The sequence below is a fragment of the Canis aureus genome, chromosome 32 (genome assembly GCF_053574225.1).
Source record: "Canis aureus isolate CA01 chromosome 32, VMU_Caureus_v.1.0, whole genome shotgun sequence".
NCBI classification, from domain to species: Eukaryota; Metazoa; Chordata; class Mammalia; order Carnivora; family Canidae; genus Canis; species Canis aureus.
This window is the reverse complement of record NC_135642.1, coordinates 14457639-14470819: the sequence shown is the minus strand read 5'-3', so window position 1 is coordinate 14470819 and position 13181 is coordinate 14457639. Positions and strand designations below refer to the sequence as shown.

Sequence of the window (13181 nt, the reverse complement as noted above, 5' to 3'; positions counted from 1 at the left end):
GCTAGGTAATGTATCTGCTGAGGGCCTAAGGGCTGTAGTATCATATGTTAAAGTGCTATGGAACAATAATCAGTGAAGATTATTGGCTCCATTTTATCTGTGGTCAGTGAATCATTTCCTTAGGGTATCCATTAATAAGGCCTTATAAGGATTGACTAGGTTTACCACAAATTGCACTCTTATCCCCAACCAACTATATTTCAGAAGATTCTGTTGCTCTCAGGGAGAACTTAGAGCTTAATGCAAAATAATCCCTACCACTGAACATATAAATGAAGCCACACATAGATTAAAATAGGCATACGTCATTTCATTGCATTTGCTTTATTGTACTTTGCAGATACTGCGTTTTTTTTTTTTAACAAATTGAAGGTTTGTGGCAACACTGCATTGAGTCCCATAATTTTTTGAATACCTTTTACTTATTTCATGTTTCTGTCACAGTTTGATAATTTTTGAAATATTTCAAACTTTTTCATTGTTATATATGCATAGTGATCTATAATCACTGATCTTTGGTATTACTATTGCAATTGTTTTGAGGTGCCATGAACTCTACTCACGTAAGATGGTAAACTTAATCCATAAGTGTTGTGCATGTTCTGACTGCTCCACTGATCAGCCATTCCCCATCCCTCCCTCTCCTTGAACCTCCCTTTCCCCTGAAACACAACAATCCTGAAATTAGGCCAGTTAATAATCCTATAGTGGCTTCTAAGTGTTCAAGTGAAAGAAAGAGTTGCATATCTCTCACCTTAAAGCGAAAGCTGGAAATGATTAAAGCTTAGTGAGGAAGGCATGCCAAAAGCCAAGGTAGGCCTCTTGTGCTGAACAATTAGGTTGTGAATGCAAAGGGAAAGTTCTTTTTTTTTAAAATATTTTTTATTGGAGTTCAATTTGCCAACATATAGCATAACACCCAGTGCCCATCCCATCAAGTGCCCCCCTCAGTGCCCATCACCCAGTCACCCCCACCCCCCGCCCACCTTCCTTTCCACCACCCCTTGTTCGTTTCCCAGAGTTAGGAGTCTCTCATGTTCTGTCTCCCTTTCTGATATTTCCCACTCATTTTTTCTCCTTTCCCCTTTATTCCCTTTCACTATTTTTTTATATTCCCCAAACGAATGAGACCATAAAATGTTTGTCCTTCTCCGACTGACTTACTTCACTCAACATAATGCCCTCCAGTTCTGTCCACGTCGAAGCAAATCGTGGGTATTTGTCGTTTCTAATGGCTGAGTAATATTCCATTGTATACATAGACCACATCTTCTATATCCATTCATCTTTCAATGGACACCGAGGTTCACATTCACACCAACAGTGTAAGAGGGTTCCCCTTTCTCCACATCCTCTCCAAGATTTGTTGTTTCCTGTCTTGTTAATTTTCCCCATTCTCACTGGTGTGAGGTGGTATCTCATTGTGGTTTTGATTTGTATTTCCCTGATGGCAAGGGATGCGGAGCATTTTCTCATGTGCTTGTTGGCCATGTCTATGTCTTCCTCTGTGAGATTTCTGTTCATGTCTTTTGCCCATTTCATGATTGGATTGAAAGTTCTTGAAGGAAATTAGAAGTCCTACTCCACTGAACACGTGAATGATTAGAAAGCAGAAGAGCCTTACGGCTGATATGGAGAAAGTTTTAATGGTCTGAACAGAAGATCAAACCAGCCATAACATTCCCTTAAGCCAAAGCCTAATCCAGAGCAAGATCCTTACTCTCTTTATGAAGGCTGAGAGACATGAGGAAGTTTCCAAAGAAAAGTTTGAAGCTAGGAGAGGTTGGTTCATAAGGTTTAAGTAAAGAAGCTTTCACTATAACATAAAAGTATAAGGTGATGCAGCAAGTTATCCAGAATATCTAGCTTCTGAAGGTGGCTATTTCACTAAACAACAGATTTTCAAGGTAGACAAAACAGTCTTCTATTTGAAGAAGAGCGTCTAGGATTTTCATAGTTAGAAGTCAGTGCCTGGCTTCAAAGTTTCAAAGGACAGCTTCACTCTTTTGTCAGAAGTTACTGCAGCTGGTGACTTGAAGTTGAAACCAGTGTTCATTTGCCATTCTGAAAATCCTAGGGCCCTTAAGATTGTGCTAAATCTGCTCTGCATGTGCTCTATAAATGAGACAATACCCAGATGATAGCACATCTGTTAACAACATGGTTTACTAAATATTTTAAGCCTACTGTTAGGACCTACTGCTCAGAAAAAAAAGATACCTTTCAGAATATGCTCACTGACAGTGCACCAGGTCACTCAAGAGCTCTGTTGGAGAAGTAAATGAGATTAATGTTGTTTTCATGCTGTTAACATAGTATCCATTCTGCAACCCATGGTTCAAGATGTCGTTTCAACTTTCAAGTCTTACTATTTAATAAATACATTTTGTAAGGCAAAAGCTGCTGTAGATAATGATTCCTCTGATGGATCTGGGCAAACTAAATTAAAAACTTGCTGGAAAGGACTCACCATTCTAGATGCCATTAAAGACATTGATGATTCCAAGGGAAGAAGTCAAAATATTATCACTAACAGGAGCTGGGGGAAGTTGATTCCAGCTGTCATGGATGACTTTGAGGGGGTGGAGGGTTCAGGACTTGAGTGGAGGAAGTAACTGCATATGTGGTGAGAATAGCAAGAGACCTAGGATGAGAAGTGGAGCTTGGAGACGTGACTGAATGCTGTGATCTCATGATCAAACTATAATGGATGAACAAAGAAAGTGGTTTCTTGAAGTGGAATATAATCCTTGTGATAATGCTGTGAAGGCTGGTGAAATGACAATGAATGGTTTAGAATATCCCATAAACTTAGTTGATAAAGCTATGACAGGGTTTGAGAGGATGGACTCCAGTTTTGAAAGAATTTCTGTAGGTAATATGTTATCAAACAGGATCACATGGAACAGAGAAATCACTTGTGAAAGGAATAGTCCAATCAACGTGGCCGGCTTCATTGTTGTCTTATTTTAAGAAATTGCCACAGCCACCCCTGTGTTCAATAACCACCACCCTGAGTAGTCAGCAGCCATCAGCATCAAGGCAAGACCCTCTACCAGCAAAAAGATTACCACTTACTGAAAGCTGAGATTTTAGCAATAAAATATTTTTAATTAAGGCATATATACATTGTTTTTTATAGATATAATACTATTGTATGCTTAATAGTGTATGGTATAAACATAACTTTTATATGGACTGGAAAGCCAAATTAATTTGACTCACTTTATTGTGATATTTGCTTTATTGCAGTGGTCTGGAACCCAAATACAATATCTCTGAGCTGTGCCTGTAAAAATTATGTATATTGGTTTATCGTTTTTATCTACAAAGTACAACACATAGACTTTTCTGTTGAAGGAATTTTTACATCCTACAGTGTTGTCAGTTTTCCCAGTCAAAAGACTATTAGCAGCACAGTGAACTTATTCATACACAATAACTATTTCTGTGTGAAATGGCAGCTTTTGTATAAGATATGAACAACATAGAAAGCAGAGAGGCAGCATACAGTCTTGGTTCCTTAGAGACCTTAGGTGGGTGAACGTCTCACCTTTCCTATATGGCTATTTGTGTTAATAACTATATACTCTAACAAATGGAGAAAATACACTGTATACAAGGTGCTTTGGAATATGTTCTTATATATATATTTCATACGTATTTATGAACAGAGTTTGTATTACTTGTAATAAAACAGTGAAATCAAACCTGTAATGCTAAATTCAGGACGAGCTGGAAAATGTTCCAACTTTCCTGCCGTAGGTGCAAATTTTTTTATTGATAGGGATTGCATGGGAGCAAAAGAGTTTAGCAAGCAAAACAATTTTTATCACACCTACCACTTAGTTATGTCTGTAATCTAAAGAAGACTATTGTGTTCAGTAGCTTAAGTTTGAAACTTAGATTTATAATTAATTAAATTTACATTAACAAATTATTCTCATGTTTTTCATTTGGACATTCTCCTAGTGGCTTCTCTGTGTTTTTGTCACCTAATAACAAAATAAAGTATAGTAATTTTGCTAATTTTGGAAGAGAGAGAGCAGGTTAAACTTTTTTTTTTTGCTTCACAGATTCCATAAATAATCTGGTTCTTTCTTGCTCTCTGGTATTTCATAAGCAATGAGTGGGAGAAGAAGATAGGTAGAGAGGAGAAAGATGTTGGTGTGACTGCTGTGTTCTGATGACTAGTATCAGTGTGACATCAGGTTCCAAAAAGATCTGAGCTCTGTCTCTCCCTCACAGAGCCGTGCTATGGACTTCATTTTGAGAAAAATTACTCTACTCTGAATCTGAATGCTCTTGTGAACTAATGCTGTCCATATGGCTAATTTTACAGTTTGGTATCCATTTGTGAATTTGAGTTTAATTACTGTTCTTTTCAAAATTTTAAATTCCTCATAGGAAAAAAAAATCCTCATTGGACAACCATGTAGATGAAAACAACAAATTTCCTCCATCAACAAGCAAAAAAGAAAAAAAAAAAACCCACCAATATTTAGCATGACTGGTTTCTTAACTACATCAAAGGTCAAATAACATTATATCTTATATGTTCTGAGCCAAGTCTAAAGTGAATATATTTTATAATCTAATTGTTATTATGATGCTGCTTTACAAAGCCACTTTCATTTTGAATGTCTCTGCTTTGTAAATATTTAAAAATCAGAGTTTTTTTTTTTCAAGATTTTATTCATTTATTCATGAGAGACAGAAAGAGAGAGAGGCAGAGACATAGGCAGAGGGAGAAGCAGGCCCATGCAGGAAGCCCAATGTGGGACTCAATCCCAGGACTCCAGGATCACAACCTTAGCTAGCTGAAGGCAGACGTTCAACCGCTGAGCCATGCAGGTGTCCCAAAAATCAGAGTTTCTTGCCAGAAAACCTTACTATCTTAACAAGTTGCACATGACCAGTACCTCATCCAGGAGCCTGCTAGTGCTCCCTCTGATAGCAGATGCAGAGAAGAGCTTTTTTGTTCTCTACTAGGAATCTTTTATTTATGCATGTCTCAATTAGAATAATGGCTGACACTTGCTTTTGGATACTGTTAACGGTGTTTTGGGAAATTACATCCAAGTTTATCAGTACTTAATATTTATGTATGAATGTGTCTTCCCAGCTTGCTTTTATGTCCTGGAGGTACAACCATGTCTTCTTTTTTTTTTATCTCACACCATCCTCGCACTATGCCTGACACTTAAATTTTCAACAAATGTAAGGAAAAATTGAACCGAGTCTTAGATTGTCTGATAGTCTCCTACTCAGGAAATCTAAGAAAAATCAACTTGTAAGTGCATAAATACTGTTTTCTATATGTTAAACTAAACTAGGTAAAGCTATCAGAATTATAGCCAAGATTGAAAGAGATCTTATAATGGATATTGTTTTTATTATTAGATTCTGAAAGAATATAGCAACTGTAAGAGACAAAAAGATGCTGGGCTCTGACTCTCCTCAGGTTAATAAAATTCTATAGATTTATATACAGGCACACAGAAACATATGCATGAGTGCATGTGTAACTGGTGAAATCTAATAAGCTCTGTGGATTGTACCTATGACATTTTCCTGATTTTGATATTGTACTCTAGCTATTTAAGATGTTACTATTAGAGCACACTGAGTGAAGGGGATTTCTTTGTACTATTTTTGTAATTTTCTATGAATCTTTATTTCAGATTTTTAAAAAATGCTGGGCCAACATTTTCAGAAATGTAGATAGTGATCAAAAACATTCAATTCTGTTGTGGCCACCTTATAATATAAACAATCCTTTTCAAAGTGTTTTGAGAAAGGAACATGACTCTGAGGAGTACGTAGGAAAATCTTAGCCTTGAATTCCACCACAAGACTCCACTGGTAGGTGACACAGTTACTAGTTAAGGGGAAACTAACAGCATCAGATTGGATAAAGAAGAACTCTTGGTACTTTTGCACAGTAGTGTCACAGTAATAATACCCAACAGTGTCACAGTAATAACTGGGTAGTGTTATTAGTCCCATTTTATGGAGATGTAGTTTAGACCTGTTGCCCAGGAAAACTAGTGGTGCTGGAAGTGGTGTATGAAACCAATTTCTGACTCATTCAAAAAAGCTCAAGCTCTTTCCATTTTTCACTATCTTGCCTTCTTTGGAGAGGTGGCCACAAACACAACAGCCACTGTAAAATAAATACTAACATGACTGATTAATAAAAATACAGTGAAAGAACTAAAAAGTTATATGAAGAAAGACTAAAATCATTGTTAGTAATTAATAGAATCATGTGATCCTGACATAAGAACATAAAAGTACCTTTATTAGAGTGTTATGTTAAGCATTTTTAGCAAATTGAGAAGACTAATAAAACCTATAAATATCCACAGTGTTGGTGAGCCTGAAACTAAAATGTGTATATCAGCTAGTTCGTACAGTGCCACAACATTGCTAAAATCAGAGGATATGATAGAGAGGAAATCCAAAGCTGACTATACTTATTAATCTTGTTAATATTCTTTCCAGGTTTAGAAATGGGACTGTATAAACAGAGATTACATCAAAATGCAGCAGGCTTGCCTCTTGATTTGAGAAACTTAGCTGTTTTAGGATTCCCCTGGCTGATGGCATTGGAGTTAAATTGCTCAGAAGACATAGCTGGGCTGTTAGGAAGCAAAAAAATCAGAGATTGGGCTAAAGAATAACAAGGGGGAAACCTCCCATAAATTAGAGGACCAGGAAAGGTTTCTCTTTCTGTTGTTCTTGCCTTCTATCGTTCTGCCTCCTGCTGCTGGTCTCTGGTATCACCGTCTTAGTAACAGATTTTTAAATCTGAGGCCCAATGGCATATGCTACATTTTCTAAGACATACAATAATACTATGATAAATACAAGAATATAATTCATGGTAAAAGGACATCTGGCATAAAAACTGTTTCAGGTTATTCCCTTGGCAGCCTAGTACGGGCACTATAAATGCAGTAGTGGTCTAAGTGCTCACTCAGCAAGGCAGGCTGCTGCCTCATGAATAGAGACTCCATCTCTCAGGAAGCATGCAGTTCGCTCTTTGAGAACCACCATTTCCAAAGTCAGAAGAGAACTACAAAGTCTGCCACTTCTGTTCCTTTATGCTGTCTCAATATGTCTTCCTTTCTTCTGTGTATGTGTGTGTGTTTAAAGATTTTATTTATTGAGAGAGAGACAGCATGAGTAGGGTGAGGGGCAGAGGGAGAAGCAGACTCCCTGCTGAGCAGGGAGCCTGATGTGGGGCTTGATCCCAGAACCCTGGAATCATGGCCTGAGCTGAAGGCAGATGCTTAACTGACTGAGCTACCCACAGTAGCTGACTCCTCTCTTCTGTTTTCTCTATAGCCCTCTAACTTTGACAGTTTGGGGAAGTCTAAGCTATAACATAGGTAACTTAAGTCAACAAAAAAAATCCCAGGTTTTATAACCACGCCTTTTCCAATTCCTTTTATCTTTTTAGTTTCCTTGTCTCCATTTATTATTTTTTTCTTTGGGAATCTTTCAGTAAATATCATCAAAAATATTCTCAATGTTTTTAGGGTAACTGTTTAAAGGTTCTGCACTCATAATTCCAACATGGACTCCCCATCATCTCCACTACCACCTAGCAATTCTCTGGACACCAGCTGGGTGTCCTACAGTGCAACTCACGTTTGACACTATCTACCCAGAGATAGATGGTATCAAATTCTACAGGTTAAGGACTCACTCTCCAAAGACTGCCCTCTCTACTTCAAATGCCAATTGAAAGTCCTGTCACCTGTACTTCTGACTGACCTGTGACTATAATTGAGAGGTTCCCATGACCTCTTCCATGAGTTTGATTAATTTGTTGGAGTGGCTCACGGAACTTGGGAAACCAGTTTTCTCATTAGATTACTGATTTATTTAATACAAAGGATATAACTCCAAAACATCCAGATGGAAAAGATGCATAGAGCAAGGTGTGAGAAAAGGGTGTGGAGCCTCCAGGCCCTCTCTGCAGGCACCACTCTCTCAGCACCTTCATTATGTTTATGAACCAGGAACTCTCCAAACCCCATCTTTTTGGGTTTTTATGGAGACTTCATTATGTAGGCGTGATTGGTTAAATCATTCTCTATTGGTGACTGATTCAACTTGTAGCCCCTCTCCTCTTTCCGGAAGGCCAGAGGATAGGACTGAAAGTTCCAATTCTCTAATAACATGGTTGGTTCCTCTAGTGACCAGCCCCTATCCATAGGTGCTTTCCAAAAGTCACCTCATTGACTAAAATCCAGTGGTGATGGAAAGGGGCTTGTTATGAATAAGAGAGCCATTTCAACTTTATGGCTCTGAAGTGATTTCAGGACCTGAGGACTATAGATCAAATATTATAACAAAAGATACTCCTATTGTTCTTTTCTCAGGAAATTTCAAGGGTTTGGGGACTGTGAGCCAGAAATTGTGGACAAAGATCAAACATATATAAGAAATATATTTTGATCATGCGACTAACCAAACGTACTTCTTATAAATCACAACACTGCACTCATACATAAGATATTGTGTTAGGTAGTATGATGAACAAGATCAGACATATGCCAGACTCTTGGAGCTTACAGTCTCCGTGAAAGAGAGAAACCAATTAAATAATCAGAAATAACCATAAATCTACAAATGATAGCTTTTGGCCACCTTCTTGGTGAGATGTTTTCTTCAGTAGACATCTAAAACAGCACATACTTGGTTTTTCTGTCTCACTGGACACTCATCCTTGGTTTCCTTTAGTGAGTCTTCTTTCCAACTAAATGTTGGAATGCCTTAGTCCTTTCCTGTTGGACCTCTATGCTGCCTACTCTCCTTAGATGATATCTGGTCCTATGGCTTTAAATACCTATTCATATCTATATGCTGATGACTCTCAAGTTTGTAATATACCCTATTCCTCCCTAACCTCCCTAAAACTTCCAGTATCCCAGTCTTCAAACTCTCTGCTTTACATTTCAATAAATGGCACCACCATACCCAATGGCTCAGGACAGAAATAGAAATCATTCTTTATTCTTGGACACTAATAGGATAAGAGAAATGATGGGGAGAGAATGAAGCCATAAACATAAAATTAAAAATCAGAAACAGTAAAGGGCAGTTTTTGTGAGATCATTATCTAGATCACATCAGAGTTTTGGAATTTAAAGACCTAAAAATGCAGGGTGTTTGGTTGGCCCAGTCTGCAGAGCATGCAACTCTTGATCTTGGGGTTTTGAGTTCAAACCCCATGTTGGGTGGAGAGATTACTTTAAAAAAATTTTTTTAATAAAGACAAAAAATGAGATATTTGAAATAAACCAAATAAAGAGATTTCTTTGTGATAATTTGTGTTTATATACCCACACCACATACAGTTGAGGAATTTTTCAAACCTGCCCCCAAATGGTAAGAAAGCACAATGAACTTCTCTATAACTCTTAATCTAGATATAACAGCTGTTAACACTGCTCAATTATTTAAGCCAAACCAAATAAAAATACTCCTTTTTGACAAAAAAAAATTGATCACATAGATGGTTGAAGCTAAGTACACATTTTCACATGCAACACAAATTTCCTTTTGCTAAACCATCTGAAAGTATATTTTAGATAAGAAGCTTTATTATGTATCTTATGAAAGCAGACATTCTCCTACATAACTACAAATCAGTACCTCAACTGAGAAAAAATCAGTATTAATTCAATATCATCATCCACATATAGTCCTTATTCATATTCCCCTATTTGTACCACCTGTTTTTTTTTTTTTTGAATCCTATTACGAAACTAATTTGTGAATCTGGCTGCTTTCTCTTAATAAAATGACAGTGTTTATTGTCAGCTTACTCTAGTCTTTTTCTTTATGGTTTAGCTTCTGACATCCGTGTTTGACAACAGCATCAAAACCTTTGGAGTAATTGAGAGTGACCCTTTTGACTGGGAGAAGACTGGAACTGATGGCTCCCTAACAACCACCACTACTTCTACCACCCCTCAGTTGCACACTCGCTTGACCCCAGCAGCAATTGGGTATGTCCTACACAGATTGTTTAGCAGTGGCTTACTTAGGTGCACTATATTCACAGAAATATCTTTTTATTTCTTCCACATTCTTTCAGATGACAGAATGCTGAGATAGGAGAAAGCCTATGGATTTCCTTGAATTAACATTGCTTTTACATATGTCTTTGTTCAGATTTACTTTTCTAGGAAAGTATTTGTAGATCATACTTTGAAATGAGAGTTTTGCACTTGTACGACTTGTTGATGTCAGATTTGCAATGGGTTTTCTTTTCTTTTTTTTTTGTATATTTTTTTATTGGAGATTGATTTGCCAACATATAATGTTTGTCCTTCTCCGATTGACTTACTTCACTCAGCATAATACCCTCCAGTTCCATCCACATTGAAGCAAATGGTGGGTATTTGTCATTTCTAATGACTGAGTAATATTCCATTGTATACATAGACCACATCTTCTATATCTATTCATCTTTCGATGGACAATGAGACTCCTTCTACAGTTTGGCTATAGTGGACATTGCTGCTATAAACATTGGGGTGCAGGTGTCCCGGTGTTTTACTGCATCTGTAATCTTTGGGGTAAATCTCTAGCACTGCAATTGCTGGGTCATAGGGCAGATCTATTTTTAACTCTTTGAAGAACCTCCACACAGTTTTCCAGAGTGACTGCACCAGTTCACATTCCCACCAACAGTGCAAGATGGTTCCCCTTTCTCCACATCCTCTCCAACATTTGTTGTTTCCTGTCTTGTTAATTTTCGCCATTCTAACTGGTGTGAGGTGGTATCGCATTGTGGTTCTGATTTGTATTCCCTGATGGCAAGGGATGCGGAGTATTTTCTCATGTGCTTGTTGGCCATGTCTATGTCTTCCTCTGTGAAGTTTCTGTCGTGTCTTTTGCCCATTTCATGATTGGATTATTTGTTTCTTTACTGTTGAGTTTAATAAGTTCTTTATAGATCTTGGATACTAGCCCTTTATCTGATAGGTCATTTGCGAATATTTTCTCCCATTCTGTAGGTTGTCTTTTAGTTTTGTTGACTGTTTCTTTTGCTGTGCAGAAGCTTTTATTTATTTATTTTTATTTTTATTTTTATTTTTTATCTTTTATTTTTTTAATAAATTAATTTTTTATTGGTGTTCAATTTACCAACATTCAGAATAACACCCAGTGCTCATCCCGTCAAGTGTTCCCCTCAGTGCCCATCACCTACTCACCCCCAGCCCCTGCCCTCCTCCCCTTCCACCACCCCTAGTTCGTTTCCCAGAGTTAGGAGTCTATATGTTCTGTCTCCCTTTCTGATATTTCCCACACATTTCTTCTCCCTTCCCTTATATTCCCTTTCACTATTATTTATATTCCCCAAATGAATGAGAACATATAATGTTTGTCCTTCTCCGACTGACTTACTTCACTCAGCATAATACCCTCCAGTTCCATCCACGTTGAAGCAAATGGTGGGTATTTGTCATTTCTAATGGCTGAGTAATATTCCATTGTATACATAAACCACATCTTCTTTATCCATTCATCTTTCGATGGACACCGAGGCTCCTTCCACAGTTTGGCTATTGTGGACATTGCTGCTAGAAACATCGGGCTGCAGGTGTCCCGGCGTTTCATTGCATCTGAATCTTTGGGGTAAATCCCCAGCAGTTGTGCAGAAGCTTTTAATCTTAAGTCCCAATAGTTCATTTTTGCTTTTGTTTCCCTTGCCTTCATAGATGTATCCTGCAAGAAGTTGCTGTGGCCAAGTTCATAAAGGGTGTTGCCTGTGTTCTCCTCTAGGATGTTGATGGATTCTTGTCTCACATTTAGATCTTTCATCCATTTTGAGTTTATCTTTGTGTATAGTGTAAGAGAATGTTCTAGTTTCATTCTTCTGCGCTTGACTGTCCAATTTTCCCAGCACCATTTATTGAAGAGACTGTCCTTTTTTCCAGTGGATAGTCTTTCCTGCTTTGTCGAATATTAGTTGACCATAGAGTTAAGGGCCCATTTCTGGATTCTCTCTTTTGTTCCATTGATCTGTATGTCTATTTTTGCGCCAGTACCACAGTTTGATGATCACAGCTTTATAGTACAACTTGAAATCCGGCATTGTGATGTCCCCGGCTCTGGTTTTCTTTTTCAGTATTCCCCTGGCTATTCGGGGTCTTTTCTGATTCCTGACAATTTTAAGATGACTTGTGCCAACTCTCTGAAGAAAGTCCATGGTATTTTGATAGGGATTGTATTAAATGTGTAAATTGCCCTGGGTAGCATTGACATTTTCACACTATTAATTCTGCCAATCCATGAGCAAGGAATATTTTTCCATCTCTTTGTGTCTTCCTCAATTTCTTTCAGAAGTGTTCTGTGGTTTTAGGGTATAGATCCTTTACCTCTTTGGTTAGGTTTATTCCTAGGTATCTTATGCTTTTGGGTGCAATTGTAAATGGGATTGGCTCCTTAATTTCTCTTTCTTCAGTCTCATTGTTAGTATATAGAAATGCCACTGATTTCTGGGTATTGATTTTGTATCCTGCCACACTGCCAAATTGCTGTATGAATTCTAGCAATCTTGGGGTGGAGTTTTTTGGGTTTTCTATGTACAGTATCATGTCATCTGCAAAGAAGTAGAGTTTGACTTCTTCTTTGCCAATTTGAATGCCTTTTATTCTTTTTGTTGCCTGATTGCTGAGGCTAGGACTTCTAGTACTATGTTAAATAGCAGTGGTGAGAGTGGACATCCCTGTGGTGTTCCTGACCTTAGGGGAAAGGCTCCCAGTGTTTCCCCATTGAGAATGATATTTGCTGTGGGCTTTTTGTAGGTGGCTTTTAAGATACTGAGGAATGTTCCCTCTATCCCTACACTCTGAAGAGTTTTGGTCAGGAATGGATGCTGTATTTTGTCAAATGCATTCCCTGCATCTAATGAGAGGATCATATGGTTCTTGTTTTTTCTCTTGTTGATATGACCTATCACGTTGATTGCTTTACGAGTGTTGAACCAGCCTTGCATCCGGGGATAAATCCCACTTGGTCATGGTGAATAATCTTCTTAATGTATTGTTGGATCCTATTGGCTAGTATCTTGTTGAGAATTTTTGCATCCATGTTCATCAGGGATATTGGTCTATAATTCTCCTTTTTGGTGGGGTCTTTGTCTGGTTTTG

At 37.8% G+C, this 13181-nt stretch overlaps 1 protein-coding gene across 7 annotated transcripts in view; it reads left to right on the top strand.

The window, feature by feature from the left end:
* The window catches only part of TTBK2 (tau tubulin kinase 2), a 176772-nt gene that overhangs the window by 122203 nt on the left and 41388 nt on the right, over window positions 1–13181 (top strand). For all 7 annotated transcript variants that reach the window (XM_077880807.1, XM_077880808.1, XM_077880809.1 and 4 more), the window contains one exon: window positions 9871–10028. In XM_077880807.1, the coding sequence (XP_077736933.1) occupies window positions 9871–10028 (158 nt within the window). The remainder of the gene's footprint in view (window positions 1–9870; window positions 10029–13181) is intronic.